General features: G+C 36.0%; 1 protein-coding gene across 1 annotated transcript in view; it reads right to left on the bottom strand.

Moving 5' to 3' along the window:
• CAGE1 (cancer antigen 1) overlaps window positions 1-2769 on the bottom strand; it is a 51561-nt gene that overhangs the window by 36495 nt on the left and 12297 nt on the right. The window contains exon 6 of the mRNA XM_011367073.2: window positions 1432-1542. Coding sequence (XP_011365375.1) covers window positions 1432-1542 — 111 coding nt within the window. The remainder of the gene's footprint in view (window positions 1-1431; window positions 1543-2769) is intronic.

The following is a 2769-nucleotide window of genomic DNA, read 5'->3' as shown; positions in this document are numbered from 1 at the left end:
CGTGTGAAGCTAATATGGTCCGTAAAAACAATTCTATTAAAAAATCTCCCACCTGCAACAGAATGAAACTAGACTGTTGTCTATCACCACACACTAAAATTAACTCAAAATGGATTAAGGACCTGGATATAAGACCAGAATCAATGAAATGCATAGAAGAAAACATAGGAACTAAACTCAAGAACCTTGGACTTAAAGAGGATTTTATGAATTTAACCTCAAAGGCAAGAGAAGTAAAAGCAAAAATAAATGAATGGGACTGCATCAAACTAAAAAGCTTCTGCTCAGCAAAAGAAACCGTCGACAAGGTGAAGAGACAACAATCTCAATGGGAAAATATATGTGCAAGCAACGCCTCCGATAAGGGCCTAATATCCAAAATATACAAAGAACTCACACGACTCATAACAACAAAAAAACAAACAATCCAATCAAAAAATGGGCAGAGGACCTGAACATACACTTCTTCCTAGAGGACATACAAATGGCCAACAAACATATGAAAAGATGCTCAACATTGCTAGCTATTAGGAAAATGCAAATCAAAACCACAATGAGATTCCATCTCACACCTGTCGGAATAGCTATAATCAACAGAACAAGTAATAACAAATGTTGGAGAGGATGCGGAGAAAAAGGAACCCTCATACACTGCTAGTGGGACTGCAAATTGGTACAGCCACTATGGAAAACAGTATGAAGCCTCTTAAAAAAACTAAGAATTGATCTACCATAGGATCCAGCAATCCCTCTTCTGGGGATTTACCCCAAAGACTTGAAAACATATCCAAAAAGATATTTGCACACTGATGTTCATAGCAGCACTATTCACAGTGGCCAGTACATGGAAACAACTGAAGTGTCCTACGATAGATGATTGGCTAAAGAAGCAGTGGTACATATATACAATGGAATATTACTCAGCCATATGAAGAGATGAAATACTGCCATTTGCAACAACCTGGATGGACCTCGAGATAATCATGCTAAGCGAAATAAGCCAGACTGAAAAAGTTGAAAATCACATATCACTTATATGTGGGATATAAACCTAAAAGGAACAAATGACCAGGACAAACAGAGACTCAAGGACATGGACAATGGACTAATGGTTACCAAAGGGTAGGGAGTGGGGGAGGAGAGTCAAATATAGGGGAGTTGGGGGAAGGTGAAATGGGTAAAGGGGATCAAATATATGGTAGCTGAAGGAAACTGGACTCTGGGTGGTAATCACATAATACAATAATACATAGATGTCAAATTATAATGTACACTTGAAAATTATATAATTGTATTAATCAATGTTACCCCAATAAATTTTAAAAAATCCCAATTTTAGGAGTTTCCTTATACTTTTACATTGTTTTTCCCTTTGACTATTTTTTTCATGACAAATGATATAATTTATAGAATGAAGAACACATACAGTACCTCTTCATCTAAAATTTTCTTTTTAAGATGGAAGCTCTTCAATTTTTGTATCATTGGGTCACTAACTTTCTCATTCTCTTTGATATGTTCAGCATTGGGATTGTTGATGCCCTAAGGGTAATAGTTTGAGAGGCTAGATTAAAAATTTTCCAGTAAAGCTAAAAGGAGGAAGGAAAAAACACAAATGAAACAAATCATCCTCTCAAAATGAGTGACCAAACTAAAGGAGGTAAAAATAATATTAAAACCATTCTTAAATTATTCATCAGAAGACATCCATTAAAGGGCTAGTGTGGAAAGAATTCATATAGATTTAATTTGTACATAATTGTTATCGGGCAGGTTAGTATAATTGCTGGGAGGTTAATACTCACCTATAAAAACTACACATGCTCATGCATTCATGCAAACGTTCCCTTTTTGTCTAGTTAGTTTACAAATTCAAATTTTAGATAAATTGTTGTACCTGACTCCAGAACAATCAGACATCCTCAAAGACACTGAAACTCTAGGTATTTCCAGGATACCTAGAATGAAGATACTTATACCAATATAAGATAAGGGTCAAAAGTGCATGCACTGGAGTCAGACTGCCTGGGTTTGTATCTGAGTTCTGCCGCTTAACCATATGTGAGACTGGACAAGAAATTCAACTATTCTAAGCCTTAGTTTGTTATTCTGTGTTAAAAAAAAAAAAAAAAAAAAAAAAAAAAAAGCCTGATGATACAAACAATGGTACAATTAGATAAAGAGATAATCCATGAAAAGCAGGCCTGATAAATTTAAATGGCTCCAAGGACAGGTTGGGAAGTCAGCAAATATTTATTGAGTGCCTATTAGGGGCTTAACCTCTGTCACATTTAAACTCTAATATTTAAAGACAAAACTTAGGTGGATACAGTCTGTGGGCCACCACTTTGTGCATATCACTGCAGAAAACGCTTAGCTCAGTTTTTTAGCATTCAATAAATGCTAGTATTCAACAAATTTTAACTGAAACAAAATAGAAATAAGGTTTGTGTTGGATGAGGAACATCATAAATCCATGCCCCCAAGCTTTAGCTCATATGAATGCACTTAAGAAGGAAAGTGGAAGAGAGCTAGCTAATTTGAGAAGCGATCAAGTGTCATCTCCTATGTTCTCTCATTAAATGTAGTGCTTGTAAACTCCCAGGGCAGCAGCAAGTATCATCTGCCCTATTTAAGATGAAAAAATGAAAGCTGAGAAAGGTCGAGTTACTTGGCCAGATCACACACCCAGGAAATGGTGAAGCCGGGATTCGAACTCACCTGACATTAACTACATTTTTCATTCTACTAATATACACAGGTCCACCC

Source organism: Pteropus vampyrus, unplaced genomic scaffold (assembly GCF_000151845.1).
Source record: "Pteropus vampyrus isolate Shadow unplaced genomic scaffold, Pvam_2.0 Scaffold129, whole genome shotgun sequence".
NCBI lineage: Eukaryota > Metazoa > Chordata > Mammalia > Chiroptera > Pteropodidae > Pteropus > Pteropus vampyrus.
Note: the sequence above shows the minus strand (reverse complement) of the source record. Positions and strands in the feature narration are given on the sequence as shown.